This window comes from Parus major, chromosome 8 (genome assembly GCF_001522545.3).
Source record: "Parus major isolate Abel chromosome 8, Parus_major1.1, whole genome shotgun sequence".
Taxonomy (NCBI): domain Eukaryota; kingdom Metazoa; phylum Chordata; class Aves; order Passeriformes; family Paridae; genus Parus; species Parus major.
Window position 1 is genome coordinate 3905234 of NC_031777.1, and position 21390 is coordinate 3926623.

At 42.4% G+C, this 21390-nt stretch overlaps 1 protein-coding gene and 1 long non-coding RNA gene across 14 annotated transcripts in view; one reads left to right on the forward strand and one right to left on the reverse strand.

The window, feature by feature from the left end:
• RABGAP1L (RAB GTPase activating protein 1 like) overlaps positions 1–21390 on the reverse strand; it is a 230193-nt gene that overhangs the window by 29382 nt on the left and 179421 nt on the right. The window contains exon 1 of one of the 11 annotated variants that reach the window (XM_033516281.1): positions 1195–1677. The exons of 8 other annotated variants lie outside the window; for them this stretch is intronic. In XM_033516281.1, coding sequence (XP_033372172.1) covers positions 1195–1305 — 111 coding nt within the window. In that variant the 5' untranslated portion in view covers positions 1306–1677. Of the gene's footprint in view, positions 1–1194; positions 1678–3130; positions 3217–4252; positions 4459–21390 lie in introns of those variants that run through there. 2 more of the 11 variants (XM_033516282.1, XM_033516283.1) reach the window with 2 other exon arrangements.
• LOC107207967 lies at positions 1548–15277 on the forward strand. 3 transcript variants are annotated; one of them, XR_004498436.1, is made up of 4 exons: positions 1548–1631; positions 4164–4327; positions 10616–10747; positions 11897–15277. It is a non-coding gene; the product is annotated as an uncharacterized LOC107207967 (long non-coding RNA). The 3 variants fall into 3 exon arrangements; XR_004498435.1 differs by lacking the exon at positions 1548–1631 and adding an exon at positions 3208–3296 and having other exon boundaries at positions 11897–12770; XR_001523013.2 differs by lacking the exon at positions 1548–1631 and adding an exon at positions 3322–3384.

The window sequence follows — 21390 nt, forward strand, 5'->3', positions numbered from 1 at the left end:
CAAAGCCTGCTTGGAGCCCAGCCCCAAACCAGGTTATATTAGAGCTGGTTTTGTCTATACTGAATTTTTAGATTTATTGTCTAACCGTTATAATGGACCTTGAAAATTCTGGCCTAAAGAAGGTGAAAGACAGGAAAAAACATCATAATAAAAGGGACTGGGCAGAATTTTGGTTTACATCCAGAGATTCAATGATCCTACATGAGATGCAGGAAATAAGTTCAGCATCTGAGATCTCCTTGGCATGGAGAGACAGAAAAACCCGAGCAGGAAACAAGCACAGAGACACTTTACACAAGATACAATAAAGTAAATTTTCCTTTTCTAAGAACAGCCTCCTTTGTCCCAGCAGAGGAACTGACTGGGTACAAACACATAACCAGCCCCAAATCTGCACACAGGAGCACTTCTTTGGGCTGCTGAATAATTAGTTAATTTGTATTTAGCCTGAAATGTTAACTGTATCTGCTTGCACATTAGGCTTAATACCTGTACATACATTTTTATTTCAAAACACTCCTTCCAGGCATCCAGGCTCCCACATGGGCTCAGGATCTGAGGCCAAGATGAACTCTTGCACCAAATTTCAAAGCCTGCAGCTCCCTCCAAGCACTAAGAACTCCAAGACAGAGGGAGATGACCACACTCTACGTATCACTTAAAGAGACATGCTATTGATGAATAAATAGCATATTTCATTCAATAAAAAGATTTTTACAGATATTTCTGCTGATTTCGAAATATATAAAAGTGAAACATCATCATTCCCAAGGAAGGGACTGATTCTCTCAGATTTAGTGATGAGGGTACCTGCACCCCACAACCAAAATCTACTCCAGCCTCCTGACTTACATTCTCACAGTCTGGATTGGCTTAATTATTATTCCAATTATGTAAAAAATATTATTTTAACTATGATCCTACTGAGCAAATCACCTTCTTCTAAACTTAGCTGCTCAGAGAGAGATTTTAATAATCTCTTCTGAAATAGACTATTTTCATTTTTTTGATGCATGACAGCAAATTTCTGAAAAAGTAATAAAATATAGAGAAGGATTACAACAATAAACCAAGTAATAAAAAGAGAAATTAAAGAACAAAAAAGTGCACTAAAAAGTAAAGTTTTCAACAGAAGGACTTAGCTCTAGGACAGAGCAAAACCTTGAGCACTACTGGCAAAGGAGGAACACCTACCACAGCTTTGGGTTTGCTGACTGCCACCAGATTGGCCAAAAAATCCTCATCGCGCAGCTGGCCAAACACGTGGGCATCGTAAGCCACCACTATGGAGACCTCTTCCATCATTTTGCCGTCAGGCTGCTGTTAGCGGCTGAGCAGGTCCACAGTCCAAGGCTGAGCCTTGGCTCAGCTCCCTGTCAGTTGTTCACACCCAGCTGAAGAGCTCGTGGGGAAGGAGTGTCACGAGAGAGAAAACATGACCCAGCAAATCGGCTCCTTTCGGGTTTTCCTCTCAAGGGCACCTTTGGTATCATGGGAAGCACATAGGGCACACCTGCTCACGCTCCCAACACCTGGCTTGCAAAAGGCATTTGCTGAAGTTTGGAGAAAGGCAGGAACCTGTTTTAATTCCAGTATTAGGCCAAAGATGAAACAGCAGAAGACAAAAGCAGGTTAGTGTTAAACAAGAAAAGATCTGTCAGGTCTTGACGGCAGCACTGAAATCACTGCTGTACTTCTCTCGTTTGGTAGAAATTGTTTGTTCTTTATATCCAGTTTTCTCCCATGAAAGCTGATATTCCTGTCAGCAGAGTCGTCCAACGAATTGCTGCTTCTGGCTTATTTGTAAGTTCACAGAGATCGGTATAATAATGATTTCTTTCAAGCACTCCTTGAAATTTTCTGCCAGTTTCTAAATCTCTCCTTTAAAATCTTTTCAAACACTCACTTCTGCTTTTCCGCAGATTTCAACTGCTTTCTGTACCCTGTAGATACTTTGATTTTAGCAAAGATGACGGAAGATGACGGCATCAAGTCACAACCCTCCAAAAAAGTGTCCTTCAGTTTCCACATGTAATAGAGGGTAAAACAGCCCTGAAAAATGCAACAAGGCTGTAAAGCTCTTTCTTGAATTAACTTGTATCTCCACAAGTGAAATAAAAACAATTTATGCAATTAAAACTTTCCAAAGAAGAAACTTTTTAACTTTAGATCTGGCACTGGTCTTGCTTTATTTACGAAGAAAAGAAGTTAAAAAGTATGTTATCTCTCGTCTGTGAATCCTAAATAGTGGAGCAGCCTTCCAAATTGCTCCTGACTTACCAATTAATTTATCATAACCTCTTTTATCTATCTGACACAGAGCAAAAACAGTACAAGGAAAAAATATGGAAAAAAATAATTAAGAATCAGCACTCTGAGAACTACAAATGAAAATCTAGAAAACAATACAGGATTTGAACAAACAAAATATCCCAGAAGAAACTCTTTTCAGGACAATAAGGCAAGGTAAAACTTCATCCACTACATTTTTATCTTTTCTGGAAGCCTTTTCCTCCTGGTGAAAAGTCATACCTGCTCAAGAAACAGAAATCATTCCAGCCATCCATTTGTCTCCAAAAAGAGTCCGTGCTGGATACAACCAATGTGGTAGAAATGTCCAGGGCAGGTTGGTGTGGCATATGGTTACACCCTTGCTTTCCAGAATGAATAGTCAGGCCCACCTTGCTTTTCTTTTTCCTCTTCTCCTGGAGTATCGTTATCAAAGACTGCAGCTATCTTAATAGCACCAGGTGCTATTTGCATTTGAATAGGAAACTTGAGCAACAGCTGTAGCGGGCAGGATTAAAATCCTAACATCTCCTCCACTTAAATAGTGGGGAGAAATTACATGTTATTGCTAGGAAACAGAGAGTTCTAATAGGCTTACGGCAAACAAAAATGCAGCACTTGAGGTTAAACTCTTGAGACTAAAGCAGATTCTGATCATGCTTAACCCTTGCAGGATGAAGAAAGATATTTTTTTTCCCTTGAAACGCACCTATAGTGTATTCTTTCCTTGTTTTTCTTCAAAGGCAATTTTTTCCAACTAATTCCCGTAGTAGAAAGACTTCAGAGTCCAGCCCGGCTAAGGAGAAGGTGGCTCTCCACGCCACCTGTACAAAATGCCTACCTGCTATGCCAAACCCGGCTCAGGTTTTCTGAAGCCTTTAAATGCTGCTTCCTCCTCACCTCCGTTGCCTTGGGGGTGTTTGGTATCTTCTTGTAGAACAAGTTCGGAGCGTGGGGCTGCTCGTGGCCCCTCCCCGGTGTGCTGACAAAGGCAACTGCAGCCAGAGGTACGGTCCCTTCCCACATCCCCTCCCACCCGCTGCCATCCGCGCCAGGGGCTCCCAACAGGGCTTGGCATTACCTTGGAACAGCCAGGTAGGCGCAGGGGAGGGAGCAGGTGGTGTAACAACAAACATTCCCATGTTAATGAAAGAACAATTTAATTCTGCGATAAGGGCAGGAGGTGGAGAATGCAAATTATCAAACATACTCCATAGCTGCAGCTACTCGAACCCTTCCCCTGATTTAGCCAACAGGCTGAAATTTCAATTTATAAGGAATTATGGACCAGAACTACGTTTTTCTTTTCCTCTTAGAGAGGTTACAATTACTTAACAGAATTACATCTGCATATTATTGTATAATTACTTCAGTAATTCTCGTACCTATTCATAACAAAGGGTTTATAATTTTGGCATGTTCTAACTTGCAATTGCAAGAACTAACAACTGATTTGTGACGTTGTCTTATGCATCTCTTTAAATAGAACGTTCTTCAGTTGTTTCAAGCAAATGAAGCTGAGCTGCCTGCAAATCCCTATGATCCTGCATTTTACATCCTTGTTAGCAGCCTGTGCTACACCCTGAATCAGCACACAAAATTATAACTATCAAGCCAGGTAGACGAAATATTTTGAATTAAACTGATCAAAGCAAAGACATCCACCCAGGCACAACTGCAGCCTGCACACACCACCGTAGCTGGAAGGGAAAGGGCAAGCAGAAATGCTTGCCCATCTCCTCAGGCCACACTACACACTTCTCCCAGCCCCTCCATACACAGCCATCCTCTGCTGGGGTTTTTAGGTGCTGAAGTGATGAATAATCTACCAAAAGACAATACAACCCATGTAGAATATTCATATTTCCTTACAGCAAAGAGCGCATCTTTGTCTAACACCACATCTACCTTCCTGAAGGACCAGGAACGCAGCCCCCTCCACGACACAGCTGTGAAAGCATACCTCTAAAGCAGGAATTTTTGGAGAAGCAGTGCAACCAAGCAATCTGGAGACAGAGAAGAGCCAGCAGAAGGACAGGTGAGCTGTAGAACTGTTAACTTGTTAAGCTAAGTAGCTGTAATTGGAGTTGTTGGGATTTATAAGCCGGTGGTTAATAGAGGTGAACGGAAAATTCCTGAATTGAGCAAACCAGCTCTCCTAGCAAAGCAAAATCCTGCTCACTCCCAAGATAAATTCATTCTCACTCCACCCCCAGGAATGTCTTGCTGCTATCTGACAGGGATAGGATCTTCTGACAGACAGGGAAGTGAGGTATGTGCAGCTCCTTGGTAAGCCTCCCTTCCTGCCACCAGCTCCAGGAACACAAAGGCCTTTTCTGTGATTTGCCTCTCATGCATTAATGAATCCGGGAAGATCACAGCCGTCTTCAGAGAAGGAAACATAAAACCCCTTTCAGAGCACTTAGAATGGCATTTGGCAGTCTTCAAGATAAGTTTACATGTCTTTTTCCCCCCAGTGGGAATGAATAACGATAGTATCAGCTCTTCTTGTAATTCTGAACCCACAGGAAGGGCTTTTTCAGACACATCCAGCAAGAGAAAGCCACCTGGTTACAAAGTCAAACGCTGTGGATCACACACACGCTTCTATTCTCTCCTCACCCACAAAGGGCTTGCCAACCATCAGAGAGCAGCAGAAACTGGAACTCTGTTCCAGTTTTAGACATGTTTCTAGATTCCACATGTGACTGGAATGCAAAGTCACTGTGGCTCGCAGGAATGACCTGCATCATTCCAGAAATGCATTTTCCAGGCTCTAACTGGTTGGCAATTGCTTCTCCAAGATTTATTTTTATTATTTAAAATGTCAGATTAACATGGCCTATTTTTTTCCCCTCCAAAAGAAGTGGGTGTATGCACCTGTGTTTCTCCTAAAATAATTCTCCAAATGTGTGGAAAAATCTGGGCTTGGTGTGCTTTAGCACATATAGTTACAAGGGTAAATCCTCCCAAGTAGCTTGCTCCTGGTTTGAAAGCAGGCACAATTGTAAACTAATTTCTGCAGATTAAAGCCAGCAAGGCCATCCCACTGGAGAGAGTTAATGTGCTCTCCCAGTGGTGGCAGAGGTCAGCGTGGCTGGAATTGCTGAGGCATTCCCGACACACCGGTGATGCACTCCCCCCTCAGTGGAACTGCGGAGCCCAACATAGGGAAGAGTTGAGGACTTGAGAATCTTCATTTTATGGTGCCAAAAACCCAAATTCCCCTCTCCCAGCCTCCCCAAATCTGCTGCATGCCACACAAAAAGCTACTCGTGCTTCCAAGCAACAACGGCTGCATAAGGATTTTCTTCCACAGTGATCCTATAATCTTTGAAGAAAGAAAGTAAAACTCTTTATCAGCCACACCCTAAATCCCGAGAGGGGGAAGATCAGTCCAGGCAATCACTGCCCAGCCCACCGGAGCTCTCTCCCTGGCTATCTGCAAGCACATTCTCAGCTAATTCTGTTCTGAGTCTTTGCTCTGTTCCTCCCCGAGGTGGTTACTAGCACTTGAAATTTTAAGGGTTTGGGTCAAGTTCGCTCTTCATTTCAGGTTTTATATAACGTAAACTACAGATAAATAAGGCATGCCCAAAATAAATCTGCCTGTTTTGATTTCTAAAACCACACAAACATGAACAAGATGAAACAGCAGCTTAGTTGGGACACCAGCTTACAGGTACATGCTCATTATTCAGCTCAGTCCATTCCAGATTATTTTGAAGCTTTTAAAATTAATTAATGAACCTCTTTTGATTTTTAATTTATTAAATTCACACTTTTACTTTATGTTTTGATATATCTCTCCTGTCCTGCCACTATCACTTTTCTAAGGGCAGAAGAAGTTATTTCCTCTCTCCAGCCAGGCTTCCTTCAGATGTGAATGGTCTGCCAGAAATACTTTGCTTCATGAACTTCCTTCTTGCCTGCTAAGAATCTGGGTTAGAGTTGCACTGACTTTTTGCTTGTTCATGTTATTCCAGTGGCAAAGGCAGCACATGACTCTAACTGAACTCTCAGTGCATTTTATTGCTTAGCTCCACAAGGAGCTGTGGTGTGATAGGTGACAGAGGAACAAGGAAAGAACCAGACATCCCTGAGCCAGTATTGATACCAAATAAAGGAATACCAAATCTTAGTGTGAGTTTTTGAAAATTCCAACTTTTGGCTGTTGAAAAACAGATTTTACAGGATATTTGGGGCATACTTTGCATTTACCTAATATAACCAAGTGAGCTGAGCATATTTCCTCTTTCCCTGTCTTTTTGTTTTGGCAAATAGGGTATTTTCTTTTCCTGTTTGGAAAAGCAAGGGGCAGTACCAGTGAGCTCCCCAACAGGCAAACACTCCTCCAGCCTAATTCCCTCTGAATGGGCCAGGCTCATTTGGAGCAGTGAGAACACTACAGAAACCATACAGAAAGAATGGGCAGAAATTCCTGATCTGCCTTGAAGCATAATTTTCTGAAAAACAGCAGGCTTCCTCCACCTGGCTCCTGTGTCACCCTTTTCTTTGGGGACCCTTTTGTATCTCCTTCCAGTTCCATGATAGCAGACATCCACAAACAACTCAACTCCACAACTCAGAGAAGTGGTGACAGTTCCAGAGCAGAGCCAGGTACCAGGGACCTTCCTACACCTGCCCCACAGCCATGGCCATTGTCTCCTAAACCTGTGCTCTCCAGGATCACTACCAACAGGTCCCCCAGCTGCTGAATAGACAAACAGAAACAACCGGTTTGCCATGACAAGAATCTCTGATATTCCCTGGAGTTATTAATCCAAGAACTGAATAATGCTTGTATGGCATTTAGACTGCACAAATGCTGTTTAGAGCTGGATTCCATAATAAACACTACCTGTGAAATGTATTTTAAACTTGTTATATTTATCACTTCACTTGTTATTGAAAAGAAAAAAAAATGGGTCAAGCATATTATCCAAGAAAATTAGTGTAAGAGTTGTATAGGGATGCTTTGCACTTACAATGATTTACATGGATTTCTGGCCTGGTTTCAGTACAGGTTGATTCAGGGATTTCACCCAAACAGTCTGCTGTCTTTTCACTTACAGCAAATGATCATCAAGCCAAAGATACTGATTAACATTAGTCAGCACATTAAATAGCAACATCTGTCACATGAAGAGACTCACACATGGCCCAGGATTCCAGCCTTCTCATTCTAAACCCACATTTGACTTTCTTTCTCAAGGTAGATCTGTCTCTCCATATTTTTCATTCCTTTCTCAAAGAAGGGTTAATGGTCCTGAGAGGGAGGATTAATTTTCCTGACAGTCCTTACCTACGTCCCTAAGGAAGGCTAATAAAGGTAAATTTAAAGGCAAATGCAAAACTCTAAGGAATACTATTATTGTTGTTACCTGTCAAGTTTGCTCCAGTGCTGAACCAGCCATGCTGCACAGGGAGAATGCAGTGACATGTTTACCTAGATGACCTGAAGTGCCCTGTTTCAGGTCAGATTTTAGTATCTTTACTGACTATCACTTTGCACCTGACCTTCAGTCTGGGACAAGAAAAAAAAGGGGAAAGAAGGAAAGGCTGGAGAGCCAGATGCCATGAGAAATTCTTGTAGTTGAGTAACAGGAAGAAAAAGGCAGGACCACAGTACATCCTCTGCTCATCAATCCCACAGGAGCTGGCCATGCACAAAGTCACCAGGACACTCTTGGCTGTGCTGGTGTCCCACTGACACCCTGACAGGAGCCCCATGGGAAAGGTGAGATATTCTGGATGCAAACAGCACAGTGGTAATGGTGTATTCCCAAAACAAAAAATAAATCTGCCTTCTGATTGCTTGAAAGATGAGATAACAAATAATCTGAAGTGATGTGGGTGAGCAGGAAATGGCACATGGTGCCAGCCAAACTGGGCTAAACCGGGCAGACCAGTCCAGGCACCTTCCCTGAGGTTGAGCAGTCAGTGTGACTGTGAGACACGGTCTAGACTGAGGCATGCCCAATGACTCTGAAATGAGATCATTTCATGCATTTTGCATTAGAAGTACAAACTACTGACACCTTCCAGGAGAGTGGCATGTCCCTCAGTACTGGAGTTAAAGATTAAGGCATTAACTCGGAGGTCACAGGACTGAATGCAGCCCAGAAAAGTCCAGTGAACAGCACTTGCTGGTAGATGTTGATACCAAAGGTAACAAACAGCCAGCTGATACAGAGAAGGAATTTGACCTGAGACCCATATTCTAGGAAAGGCAGAAAGCACCTAAGTCTCTGTACTCCCCTGAAAAAATTCCCTGGGAATTTGCACAGGTCAGCTCCAGGGGAGAAAGGAAGATCAGGACCATGCAAGCTGATCAGCTGTATATGACTACTTGTAGTATCCACTAATCTAAACTCCACATAATCCTCTGCCTCTAAATCCCTATTCATCATCATCCAGTACAGCGAAAGGGAAATTCTGTTCTCACAAGATGATTTGGGAGACAAACTATTCCAGTACTTAACTGTGCTGATCTAGTCTCCCACTGGGAAAATCTGCATCTTCATTTAATGCTTCAATATAACACAATGAGAAAAGCTTCTGTATTTACATGTGATTTAAAGATTACCCTGTCTTGATCTGACTGTTAATAAGCTTATTTTAAGAGCTCAAATGGCATCTGTGGAGGGGCAGAGAAGGCAAATGCTGCCACCAGTTATCAAAAAGCTCTACATGATAATCAGGTATTTCTTCAGAAACCAGACACCAGAGCTATTTCCATACATTCTTCTACCCTCCCCATCTGGTTTATTCTAGCTCGTCTTTTATGTAAAATCTTGTCTATAGGTCCTGTATTACTAACTACTATGATACCTAGTCAACTAAAATAAATGAGACATTTTCTAAAAAAATACCAACATAAGGAATTGCTCCAGCTCAGTACAGATGTCCACAGGGCAAGAGGACATTTTCTCCTCATATCCACGTGCTCAGGCTGGGCACAAAGTGCTGCTTAAGCTGAGGTCAAGTGCAAGGGCTCTGCTCCCTTGGAAGCTCCCTCGCTCCCAGTGCTCCTGTTGACTCCTCTCAACGTCCACCTGGAGGCCTATATTTAGAGACAAAATTGAGCCATAATTTCTCATCTGTACTTCATTTTTTAATATGTCTTTCATGTAAAGGAAGTGTTTGTGCAAAATTCCTTTGGCAAGAAGTGCAAGGGAAGTGCTGGTAATGAGTGAGAGCTGTTTTTTGCTTGATCTGAAGGAAAAAAAAACCATCAAAGAAAAACAAAGAATGCAATAAAATTTGAATTATTTGTAAAAAAAAGTTTTTAAAATAGGCTTCTATCACCATAAAATTCCTTAATGTATTTCCAAAGTACATATTTTATATGATCACCATCATTACTTTCACTGCTTGCAAAGTCAATGAAGCAAAATAAACCAACTCACAAGAAAGTAATAACTAACATGAAAAAGGAAAGCTGTGTTGCTGTCTACAGTGAATTTCACGTGTCATGTAAGTCCAGGTATCCACATAATGGTTTCAAAGGTTATAGATGTCCTTCTCTCATTTGTGACAGAATAACTGTTTCCCAATTACTCTTTATCCTGGAATCACAGGATGTTTGGAAAGGACATTTAAAGGTCATCTTGTCCAACCATGTTGCAATGAGCAGGGATATCTTTCAAAATAATTACTCTTTGAAAGCAGTGAAGGATTTGATCACCTTTCCCACACACAGAATCATAGATGAGAAATGTATGATGGTTGTTTCTTGGAATGCCACACAGTATCTTTCTTCTGTAGATATTTCTCACTGCAGAACTTCCCAGAGAAATACATATGGACTTAGTAACACTCCTGGCAGAGTTGCCTGGGGACTGGCAACTGATTTATCAGGACATTAACTGGACTCCCCCAGCTTTAAGGAGAGTGAAACCAGTGAGTCCCACTCAGTGAGCATATCCCTGACACTGCTTGGTACTGACACGAGGGTGGAGGTGTCTCACGGGGAAAAATAAAACCAAAAGGGTAATTTCCTTGATGCTAGTTATAATTATGAAATTGAGAAAGACCAAAACCAGGTCTGAGTCATTTTTCTTATCTCTCCTAATTAAATATAACAGCAGCAAGAGAAAAAGTCCACTCTGAGCTGGAGATGGAATGCCCCAACTCAGTCTCTAGGGGCATGGCCATCCCTTATCAGCAGTGCATGGCACAACATCCAGGATATTTTGTTGGGCAATACTGTGATTTTTCTTCTCACTTTTTAAATTTTTTCCATTTTTCCATTAGGAATGCACAACTGGTGCTCTGTTTATCAGTATTGTTTGCATTCCTGTGCTCTTCTTGAATCTTTCAGAGTTACTTCAGGGGATATATAGAGAGCTGGCTGGGCCCGCTACCACCACAGAGAGAAGAGTCTGCAGCACAGATCAGTGATCAAGACAGCCACGGGGCAGCCACATCTTCTGCAATGCCCATGTCTGCTCAGGTTTGTTTTGCCCTTTTTCAGCACTGAAGACCACCCCACGTTTTGCCAGAGCTCTCAAAGTTCAAGAGTGACAGTATGCTCGCTGGGAAGGGACAGAATGAGAAATGCAGAGATCCTCCCCCATCCCAGCCACTTGTCTGCATCTGGGTGTAATTTAAGATGTTAAACATCATCTCCTGTTCCCTAATTGTCTGACATCTCCCCATAGGAAAGATCCTATTCTTCCTATCTTCAACCAAGGACATTAAGATGTGTTGATTTATCTTTTCAAATGTACCTGAAAAAGCCTCTCAGGGCAGTAGAAGTTATTCCTGAGCATTCAGGCTGGTATCAAGTCTCCTGTGCTTTGTTCACACCTCTGAGAGGTGAGAGAATACATGAGGTAACTTCTCCACCTGCCGGAGCACCTGAGCTCTGGGTGAACAATGGCACCAAACCCCACACCTGACACAAACAGCACAGCTTGGCTTGAGAATCTCATCCATATTAAAAAACTACATGGGGCTGCTGGTCAGTAAAGGTTTTATAATCAGCACCCCTCTGGCTGTAAAGAAGTGGACACCCCAGTGAAATACGTGTCATAAATGACAAGACCAAGAGTCTATTTTGAAAAAACAAGAATGCAGCATGATCATGCCAAGCCACTCAGATATAATTTAGCTTTCCAAATGGGTAAATGAATGCTTAAAGTAAATAAGAAAATTCAATCTGGACTTAAAACATCACCTTATCTCACTTTGATATAAAAAAAATTTACATCTGGCCTTGTGCACAACCCGTTTTGCAGGACAGTATATAAAACTCAAGTGTTCATGTCCTTCTCTCTGTTCTCCCCAAAGAGCCAGGTAATAGCTGGATCATCAAAGCAGAAAAAATATTTTTTAGCAAAAAAAAATCCACAATGAAAACTACAGCAATTAGATAAAGAAACTGTCAGTTAGTGCAGCCAAAGACTGTAAGGAGAGCCCCAAAAGGCAACATCTGTTGAAGAAGTATAGTCCAGACACTCAGCTCGTGAATGTTGGCTCTGCTTCCCAAAACAAAAAGGAAATGGGGGGAAAACCATTTTGGTCCCTGTTTGTTCCAAATAAATCTCTACAGGATTCACTCCCTTCTTTCTCAATATAGTATTTCTATGGTATTGTGCAGGAGCTGCAAAATACTGGAGCTTTTGAGAGTCTCTGAATTGTCTCTGAAGTTTTTCCTGAGGAGTGTGGCAGTGATTTCACCAAAGAAAGAAAAACAGGACAAACACAGCCAGGTTATGGTGCAGTATTCCTGCTTAATGCTTCCCTGGCTGTGAGAAGTGACTCATATCAGTGCTGCTGATTTTCTGCTTGGCATGGAGATTCTCTGGGCAATGCAGGATGTAACAGAGCACACCAACCACTTCCAGTTTCTCTGTTTTGGGAGCACATCTGAAACAAATGGCACAGCAACATCCTCATTACACCTCTGCTCTCCTCTGCTATCCACCTGTAGCCACTGTAAATGCTCTGCCAGTTCATCCATGCACCGAGCACTCCATCAGCAGCCTGCTACTGCCGTGGATGCAATCTGAGACAAAGCTGTGCCCTGGTTGGGATCCCAACCCCACCCTACAAAAATGCAGCTGGTCCTGCAGAACTGCCTGTACAGCAGGGCTCTTCCCAGCACTGCTGGGCAGGAAAGGATAACCATCTCCTCACTCTCGGCAGAGCTGGTTAGGCTGCAAGAGGTCTGGAATGTGGACAGTGCTGAAATTAAAGCAGCCAAAAATAAAGTAAGTAGAAAAATGGCTTAAAACCATTTTTGTTCTGACCTTTTTTACTTCCATCAAGGACTGTTGTGACAAACACCAGGTAAGCAGTCCATGGCCAGCTATGCCCTTAAAACATACATTACACTCCTGGATGCCACTCCAGCTCAACATCAAACTTCTCAGAAGTTTGCTCAGTTGATGAACAGGAAAAACAGGGCAGAGGATGGTGCTGGACAAGCAGCTATGCAAGTCAAGGCATCCTGGTGCAACCTGGAGGCTTGTGGCTCTGCTTCTGCAGTAGGGAAGAAATCTGTTTAGCTATGTAAATAAGATGCATAAATAAATAAATAAGAATAGGAGTGGGCTGAAAAAAAGCACCCAGACCCTGGCCTCTTCAGTATCTTGCAGGTCGCTTAGCAACAGGCTAGCTGCTGCAGGGTAAAAGAGCATGAAATCAGCATCTTTTCAGCAAAAGACAAATTGAATGGAAATGTGGGGAGGTGGCCTTTTCCTGGCAGCAGTGAGGAAAGAAGTTACTGGTGAATCTGATCCTGTGGGCATCCTTTTGGAGGGGTTCCTGAATGCAGGGATTATTAATTAACGTGGCTGAGAGGCTTCATCCTGCCAGGAAACTGATAAATTCCAGAGCACGCCTGGGAAACCAATAATTCCATCTTGATTAAAATTTTGTCAGTTACAGTCACCTCCTGGGTTAATTACTTATTAACCATCTTAAATAGCTCAAACCAAATTCTGTCAGACTCCCCTGGCTATGTTGGTGCCAGCTGACCATAGAGCATGTTTTCAATGGCAGTTACTTTAAACCATTTCTTCAGCATTGCATGTTCAAGTTTTATCTCCATGCCATCTCTGCATTCACTAAAGGAACATGCACCCTGTGAATCTTTAAGTAACTGAATCCCAGCAATACAAATCCACTTATTCTAGGCAGGCAATTCCTCTGAACCTGACTGCTTCTTCAGCCTTCTGGAACGACCTCGTGTGGGCACAGAAGAGGATCATTATGTCGACAGCAGCTATTAGAGAGAACTGAGCTATGAGAGCAGCAAGAACAACATGTGGACATTTTGTGGAGGACTTAAATGAGAGTTCTGAATGAAAGATTTTTCTGGGTCACCTAATCTGGGCCTGGAGTGTACCAGTTGATTGTTTTCCACTGCTAAATGTAGCTGGATCATGGCAGCAAGGCACAACCAGGGACCTTTGTGGCACATGATCCACTTAGAGGTGGTGTGGGATGGTGGTTGGGTCAGCAGAGAGGCTAAGTGGCTTGTCTAGGAATCCAACAGGAGGAGCAAAGGGAAAATACAGTGGCTTTGCTCCCTGCTTTATACACACACAAAGCAGTAATAACTCATTTTACTCCTTATTTACAGATAACTTGTACTTGGGTAGCACTTCAGCAACAGTGAAAAATCAGCTGGGGGCTATAAGTGAACCAAATTTGCTTGGAGCAGGGAAACTTCTCACCTGCATTTTATCCTTCTGAGTTCCCCATCACAGCACATAATCTTTCCTGTGATGGATGGAAGGTTTAGAAGACATCCCCAGTTCCATAGGCAGGAAATTACATAGTATAGAACAAGATGGCTGCTTTCAATCCTTACAACTTCAAAAATTACTTCTGTGTCCTTGGGAGCTGCACACAGAGACATTTGGCAATATTTTGTTTCCCTCCTTGTCTGGGGCTGAAAGGAAGGCGATTGTGGCTCAGTGAGGAACACTTAGATGAGCTACCCTCCATTTCCTTAATGAGCCTATTAAGTGACTCATCAAAGGTGTAACGACCAGTCTCAGAAGGGAGAGGCACACAGAAGTAACTGACTGCACTGAGATATTCCTAGTGCACACAAAACAACTACAGTATATGCTACAAGAGTTAATTTGGAATAATGTGATTCCAGTGCTAGGGAAGTACAAAGATGGAAAACACCTTGGCAATTTTCCTTTTTGCAGGCTGGAATGAGGGATGACAAAATCCTGCTGTGACACCTCCATCTCTGGGGTATTTGCAGAGTCAAGCACCTGGTGGAACTGTTCCTGCTCCCTGAGCCTGAGCAAAATCTGTGACTTAAGGAGGAGAAACTTGGTTTAGGACACGAGAACCAAAGACCATATCAAAATTCAAACGGAATTTTATTCTCTGCTTTCCTAAATGAGTCCTTGAAGGTGTGCATGCCAGAATTTAATCTTTCCAAGGAGATTTAAAAGTACTGCTGTATTCACTCAAATACACCAGGCATACAGCAACCAGCTCACGTCACTCTCCACCACACTGGATTTTATTTACAAGGTTAACTATGATCCACTGTTGCCCATTTTCCAGAATCTTGTGTTCTGATTGTTTATTAAGAGTGGAGCAAGGGAAGCAGGAAGAGCAAATAGCATCAATAATGCTTAGGAGACTGAAAGAGAAGATGTACTAAAACACATGCCTATTTCTCCTGAAATGCCATTTTATGTCAACTGCCATGGTTTCCAGGCTGTCAGAATTGAATTATATTGTAATTACATCCTATTTGGACAAGGTCACAAGAATAAAAGCTTAGTACTTTCCTCCATTGCAGGTGCTTTATGTTCTTACACTCCTGCAGCAGACAAGCCTCCTTTTCTAATGGCAACAAATTTGCCTTCAGCATAAAATGCTGGTTTAAGTCCGTCCATTAGTGCAAGGTGAGGCACATTAAAAACTTAAGAGCCATCATTACTGATCTTTCTGAGAAACACCCCAGAGCACAGATGTCTATATTCTCTTCCTAATCCTTACAACTCACTTTATATCGTAACAGCAACATAAAGGAAACAAATACAAAACCCAGACCCATATAACCTTACAACAGGTGCTTGTCCTACTTGAGCCCTCATCAGTGAGTACAGATGTGTGAAACTCCTTACATCAGAGACTTGAACATTTCTCAGGTTTTTTCACCTTTCCAGCAGTTCTTCCCCAAATTCCTATGACAGCATATAATCTTTTACAATATTCCTGCATGATGGATCAAAGGTTGAAAATCCACAAGTCATATAGGTAAATAGTTCTGTTGTTTAAACAGGAACCCTGCAAACACAGTGTGGCAAAGTCCTTCTGCCAGACAGGATCATTACTGACATTTTGTGGATGTCAAAATAAAGAAAGATTAGAGGAAAATAGAGAGGGACTCTTGGCTGTTCTCAGGGGAGCCTGGGTTCCCAACAAGCCTCTGTGTGAGCTCCCATCCCAGTGCTGGATCTATAAATGTGCTGCTCCTTTCCATTAGAGACTCAGCCACCAGAGGAGACGCTGCTTGATGGAGAGAGAGATGGATGAGAGCAGCGAAACATGAGATGGGTTCTGGCACAGCCCACAACCAGCTGTGCTCCCAGTTCCCCTCAGGAATTAGTGCTGAACCTGGGATGAGGATTTGCACTCCAGGCTGGGAATGGATTTTCCAGGGTCACCAAGTCCAGGCAGCGCCTTCCTGCCCTATATATCCCCAGCCCCAACCAGAAGTGTTTTATCAAGTCTTGAAGCACTTGATTTGTCATGTTGGCTGGAGAAGATGGCTCTGGTGCATACTGGGACAAAAGGAAAAAACATATGGCTAAACCAGATCCCCCTTGGCTAGAGAATCACTGCCTTTGCAGAACCCCTCATCAGAATTCTGGGAAACACAAACTGTGCCAAGGAAGATGCTCCTTTCCTAGCACATGTCCTTCCTCCTGCACAAGGAACACGCCCTGCTTCACATTGTGCTAGAAAAGGGAAAAACTAAGCAAGTTCTCTTGAAAGAAGCTCATTACAACACATACCTACATTTCACTCTGCATTACAAGAAAAACAAGGGCCAAATTTGCCTCAGAGCTTCCTGCTGCTACCTAAAGCAACAGGATTTGTGTCCATACAAACTCACCTGAGTATGACAGCCTGGACAAGCAGGTGGAATGAAGAAAACTCTGCTGTGATCTGTATTCTCTGGCACAAAAATACAGCTCCTTTCAGTGAGAGAAATCCCTTTCATCGCTGCCTCATGAGGAAAGACATCCCAGTCACTGTTTTCAGGACTATTTAAAATTTGAAAGTAATGCAGTAGTGACAAGGTGATGGAATTTTTTCCCCATTTCTGACAGGTCTGGTAGATTGCAAAATCATCAGAAGGAACAGGCTGACAATAAAGTTTTTGTGTGTCATCAACAGTGGGAAAAGAAATGAGCCCGAGGTAAGGAAAGCAGTTTCTCAGACAGCAGAAACATTATTCAGTCCTGCTGCTTGCAACAGGTGCCTTGGGGTGTGCAGGAGCAAGTGGAACATGGCATCCTCATTAGGCAGTTAGGAAGCAAAGCCCTGATCCCTTTTCCAATTCTTCCCACTGCTCCTGACTGGCTGAAACAGAATCAATATTCCCTGCTGTGTAAAGAGGGAGTGTCCTGGGTGGCACAATCAGGTGGCTCACTCAGACTGCCATGAAATTGTTCCTGGCAAGGATGCACGGTAAGGGCATTGATCCTGTGCTCTAAGCTGTGGGTTAACCAAAGGATTTCTGAGATTAAAAAGGAGCTGCTCAGACAGCCACTTGACTCTGAAGAGCTTCAGCTATAGTTGAACTTTTTTTTTTTCCCCAGAGGTTGACACATTAAATTCTGAGCCTCTTCAAGTTAAGTCACAGTGTGTGTGTGTGTGTCAGTGAATGCACACCTGTATTTCTTACACAGGTAAGGAGTGAGGAGCACCCTCCAGGCTGGTGCCATGTGCAGCTGCACCTGGGTTGGGGGACTGTTGGAGCTGAAGATTTTGCAGCTCTGCTGTCACAGTAACTGAGTGATTCAAGCTGACACTGACCCTGAGCCATGTGTGCACACTGAATTCATGCCTAGACTTCCAGATTTAAGAGATTATTTATTAACACAGAATCAAAAAATGGTTTGGCTTGGAAGGAACCTTAAAGCCCATCTTGTTTCAATCCTGTGCCATGGTCAGGGACACCTTCCACTAGCCCAGATTGCTACAAACCCCATCCAGCCTGGCCTTGAACACTTCCAGGGATGGGGCATCCACAATTTATCTGGGCACCCTTTTCCAATGGCCTCACCACTCTCATATGGAAGAGTTCCTTCCCAATATCCAATCTCTATCTACTCTCAGTTTGAAGCCACTGCCTCTTGTCCTGTCACTCCATGCCCTTGTAAACAGTTTCTCTCCAGACTTCTGCACCTATACTAATTATTAAAATGATTAATTTGGAGATGAGATTTTCTGTTTTTTCATGTCTTTTAACTAACTTGCAGAATCTAATTTTGGTTACAGATTATTGCCCACAAAATTGCATTAATTAAGCAAAGGAAGCTGAAAGAATAACAGATAGGGCAACACCAGATATAATTTACTTATGCTCAAACATAACCAGAATTAAAAATATAAACAATGTAACACTATGTTTACCATCCTACTCAATCTCTACAAGAGAAACAAGGCTACAGTACGCTCAAAATAAAAGCAATTTACTGTAGGAAACCAGAGAATCCTGAAGCAAAGCAATCAGAAGATCCTAAATATGTGAATATTGCCCTTATAAAGCACTCAGCTACAGTCCTGCTCCTGTAGCTTCACACTGCTCAGAGAACATCCAAGTAACTACTTGCTGAATTTAATTTTCAACAGTGTCAATAATGCCAAAAACAATGCCTAAGGTTTGTAATGGCAAGTTATTAGTAAGACCTTCAGCTCTAAAAGCTGCTGTCCCTGAAGAGCTCTGTGTTTATGAAAGGCAGTCACCATCTTCTCTACTTTGTTTTGTTTGTCCCCTCATTTTCAAAGTAGAGAAATAAATCCAAGTGCAGGTGCCTGAGAAATCAAACACCAGCAAAAATACACGAAGACAGTGCCCTCACTGCTTCTTCTGTTTATTTGCAAAAGCCCTGGGGGAAATAAGGGAAAACTGTTAGGCTTTGCCTTTTCTTTTCCTTCTCCTCCAATTATTTCTACAAGTTTAGCTCTAGGTCTCAGCATAGCACAGTGCTTCAGAATTTGTCACCTCATTTAATTTGTCAAAAAACAAAATGAACCCAGTGTCCCATCCCAACTGTTCTCTGTGCTACACTGAGAGTGAATCACTGCTTTTCCCCCCCGAGTCACTGTGTGCATTAGCCATTAGCTCTGGATTATCAGAGCTTTCTGCAACACAGAATCACAGAATCACACAGAATCACAGAATGGTTTGGGTTGGAAGGAACCTTAAATCTCATCTTGCTCCACCCCTCTGCCACAGGCAGGGACACCTTCCACTAGACCAGATGGCTGCAAGCCCTGTCCAGCCTGGCCTCAAACACTTCCAGGGATGGGACAGCCACAGGTTCTCTGGGCAACCACACCAAACCCCACCCCTGGCTGTTTCCAAAAACGAATTTTTTTTTTTATTCTGTAATATCTGCAGGAATAAAATAACCACAGAATTTCTGAGGACACATACCATAATGACTGATCAAAAAAGACAAAAGGCAGCTTGATTTTTTTTCCCCTAAATGCAATCACTTCCCAATGCATGCATTCTAAGACTTCTAGACTTAAAAGGTAATTCTCTGTGCGTGCCCTGAACTCCCAGTAGACAACAGAGCTTCTTCCTCTGCTGTTCAGAAGGAAAAATTCAGAGTTTCTCAGGTCACAGGAGTTGAGTTCTAAAATAATAAAGAGAAAATATTTTTCAGGGTCATAGGTAACACCAAAACTTTGGCTGGCAAGGGTTGTGCCCTGGCCCCAGTGTCTTTTGCATATGAAAAACACATTTCCTCAGAATTACTATGCTCCTTACTGCCAAGCTGCTAGCTGCTCCCTAGACCTGACTGCCTGAAAGGTACCCAAGAGAAGCACAGAGGAATTTCCACCTCCAGGGAGATTTCACCATCTTAAGTCTCAACAGTTTTGTTGATGCTTAAGTCAGTATCAAGGAACACTTCTTTGCCAGCATAAACATGGGGCACAGAGCTTGTTTCCAGGCATTTCTGTATCTGTACTTTTACCTACATCTCCTTCTCCACAAAATATGAAATCCTGTGGGTTTGTTCCTTTTAATTATGGTTGTAAGTGCTGATCCTGGGATACATTTCTTCCTCTAGAGCCTCTTTTGCATCACAGAAATGTCTTCAAAAAGGACACCATCTTACTGGGAGAATAAGAGGCACTGCAAACCTGCCAGGCACCATCATCACAGGTTTTCTTCACAGTCAAACCCAAGGCATTCTTTGGGAAAATCAGTTACTGGGTTTGTTTCCTCCAAAGGAAGAGAGAGTTGAGACCTTCTCCTCTAAAAAGCTATTATGAGCTCTGTGCTCTCAGTAGGAACTCCAGACACTGCTACTGCTCAACATACAGACCACTACAAGTAGAAAACTTTTTATGAGATATTTTAATGTGCTCCAGCCAACCTGCATCTGGGGTAACAGTTCAGTTTGAGAAAAAGGTTCACTTCCTCTTACTTCTAGAGCTGAGTTATTTTAGACACATTCTGGCAAAGATGCCAGAAGACAGAGCTGTCAAACAGTGTGACTCCCCACCACCTTCATCTCCTGCTCTCTGTACTATTTGCAGAATCAAGGATGGAAAGCAGCTGTTATTCATCCACAAGGAAAGTGCCAGATTCAAGAAGCTCAAACCAGAAGGCCTTCTGAGGCTGTTTTCTTGCTTCCATTTGGAATGGAAACACCTGTTGTCATGCTGAAAAGCCCTGGCTCCTGATGGCACCAAGGTGAACAAAATGGATTTAAGTGGTCTGCTGAACCATGGAGCAGCTTTCAGGTGCCCTCCTTACCTTGCTGAATGAAACCACTAATAATTTGGGCAAAGTGATACAACTGCTGGGGACAGAGACAATAAATGTTTGTATCAACTTTTCCACCTGAAACTTTTACAGTTCTTTGAAGACCCTTACCTGCAACACTGCTGTGGTTGATGCCACTGCTCACAAGTACCTATGTCAACTAGTGACTAATACAAAGACACCAAAATGTTTGTGCTCAGTAAGGCTGCAGAACTACTTTAAAGGGTCAAAAAGTGATTATACTTAACTATTAATCATAAAAATCTATTCCTTTCCTACTGATAAAGAATTATTGACAAACCTGATGTCCCTTACAATAACAACTCAGTGCAAATAAAAAAAACCAAACCAACCAAACAAAATAAAATAATTGAACAGTTTTACTAATGTTTAAATACCATGAAAATACAGCCTCACTACTGGGCAACATGCCTGCTCACTGGAATATTAAATAAGTATTTTAAGTTAAAATAAATAAACATTTCAAGCTGAAACTGTTGTTTTAAATTAACAACATTCCTTTCTATGGTGTTAATGCTTATTACCAAGATTACAATTACATTTAACGTCCAACTGCACTACAGGCACTTTAATCTGATTTCCAGGTGCCTGCTCATTGTGTGCCCCACACCACAAAGCCGAGCAGAAAGAAGGAAGCTGGAGCAGGCATTAAAAAACATGACCCTTGTCACCAGGACAAGTGGATCTGCACTTCAGAGATAACAGCACAGACATCATAAGGGCAATTGATTACTGGCCTTTAATAAGAAATCATATAAAAAGCATGGTTTTTCTATAGATCTAAAACAAATAAATTTCAATTTGGTTTGGCCTTTTCTTAATAAGTTGATAAATGAGCAATTTTTAACCTGTCCTTTATACTGGAAGATTAAATAGATACAACACTGGTAGAACCAATGCTTGTGCAGTTTCAGGGCCTTTCTGCAGTTACCTCCTTTGCTTTTCTGTTGCATTTGTGTTGTCTTACCACGATAGCAAGATCCCCAAACAACTGGATAAATACACACATCTAGAGATAAGCACAGAGAGAGAGAGAATGCTCTAGACAAAACAGAGAGAGAAAACCAGCTATT